The 1,641-nt window shown below is 36.2% G+C and overlaps 1 protein-coding gene across 1 annotated transcript; it reads right to left on the reverse strand.

The window, feature by feature from the left end:
• Positions 1 to 6: 6 nt before the first annotated feature.
• LOC108356477 (uncharacterized) lies at positions 7 to 1,457 on the reverse strand (the record flags this gene model as incomplete). The annotated part of the gene is made up of 3 exons (XM_017607583.1): positions 773 to 1,457; positions 402 to 662; positions 7 to 254 (listed from the first exon to the last, which is right to left on the reverse strand). Coding segments are annotated over exons 1-3 (1,194 nt in total), but the record flags the coding sequence as incomplete, so codon positions are not given.
• Positions 1,458 to 1,641: the final 184 nt, after the last annotated feature.

The raw sequence follows: 1,641 nt of genomic DNA on the forward strand, positions 1-1,641 counted from the left end.
ACAAACATTGCAAACAAACGACGTCTCTGCTTTTCTAGCTAGACTTGGTGGAGGTTTCGCATTAAGTGTTGTCAATGTAGAAGCGATGGTCGTTTTGTACGATTCACTGCGTGGCTTGTCAATAGGAAATATTGATTTTCTATTAGATGGTATTGATTTTAAGGAATCAGAAGGGGGCTTTGATGAAGATTGTANCACAGTTGGTGCGACATTTTTACAGTTCTGTTGTCCCGTTGGTAATACCGACCGTCGAGCTATTTTACGAGCTGGGCTGTTTAATGTGGTCTTAACCAATACAGACATACGATGAGTGAACGCGAAAGGACGCTTTTCTGGTAGTGATTTGGCAGTTGTTGGTAGGATTGAAGAACGTCCCTTCGAGTTACATGAAATGGACTTACGTTTATCCAATACAGAAGAAGTTTTGGTTTTATCATTTATTACAGTTGTAGGTTCAGTGAATTTCAAAACCTTATTCAACAATTTGGGTATTTCTGAATTTATCTCTTTGTCTAAATTCGTCTTAGTAGCAAAATTGTTGAAAGAAAATCGCTTACTTGCTGCATTTGTGACAATTCTCGATGGACGATTAGTTAAAAGATTGGGCTCACAAAGAGATTTCTTTGCCATTGATTGGCGTTTGTTGAAATCTGCTGCTTGCACTGCAAATTAGTAAATAAAATAATAAAAAATATTTGTGATTTATGTCAACCTAAATGAGTTTTTAGGCTTAGATAATTAAAATAAATATTTTCCCTGCTGAATCATTTACCTTTACTTTCCACTGCAGCTTTAATGGTTTGATCGTCGGTATTTTTTGGAGTTTCATCGTCTTCGGTATTTGCAATTTCAGTAGTTTTCGATGTTTCACATTCTGTTTTTGCACTTTCAGCATCTGAATTTAGAGTACGTACTTCGAGTATTTGTACCTTTTCTTCTTTAGGTAAAGTAGGAATTTCTTCATTACTTTTAACAGATAGTAATGCTACTTCATTAAGAGGTAAGGTATTTTCTTTATTCTTAACATGGTCATTCTCAATTTTCTCATCCATATCCATAAAAGCCAATTTCATATCAAAACATCTTTCGGCGCTCGACCCACGATTTACTTCCACGCTGCGTAACAGTTGTTCCTTTGTTGGTGTCGAGCTGGCAATGTTAAAGTCTTGGAGTACTCTCTTTGGTATAGCAGACAGCTGCGAATGTGTGTCCATATCCTTCACAGAATCAAGGTAGTTTAAGTGTGAATTGATTGCCTCCAATGTACTATTTTGATTCAGATCTTGAGAATTTTCCACTGTTTCCTCCTCATGGTCCATGTTAGATAAAATCGAAAGATTATCTGTGGTCGCTTCTAGAGTCTTGTAAGCAGCACTGGAAATGCTCGAATCGAACGACAAATACATAGAAACACCCGTAGTATTTGCTTCACTATAAGTTTGTCTGGATACGTCCATTTTGTACTTTCTAATTCACTCGCTTAGTTTATATTTCGACAAATGTGTCCACAATACTTAAAAACAGACGCGGGAACACTAAATTGTTTTCTTCTGTGCTAAATTTATTTATTTTATTCAAAGTCCGCTTGGAAGGCACTCAATATTTTTCCTTTCGGTTTTTGTCAAAGCGTTATTTTTGAAA

This window comes from Rhagoletis zephyria, unplaced genomic scaffold (genome assembly GCF_001687245.7).
Source record: "Rhagoletis zephyria isolate East Lansing unplaced genomic scaffold, Rhagoletis_zephyria_1.1 Rzeph_scaffold_59745, whole genome shotgun sequence".
Lineage (NCBI taxonomy): Eukaryota > Metazoa > Arthropoda > Insecta > Diptera > Tephritidae > Rhagoletis > Rhagoletis zephyria.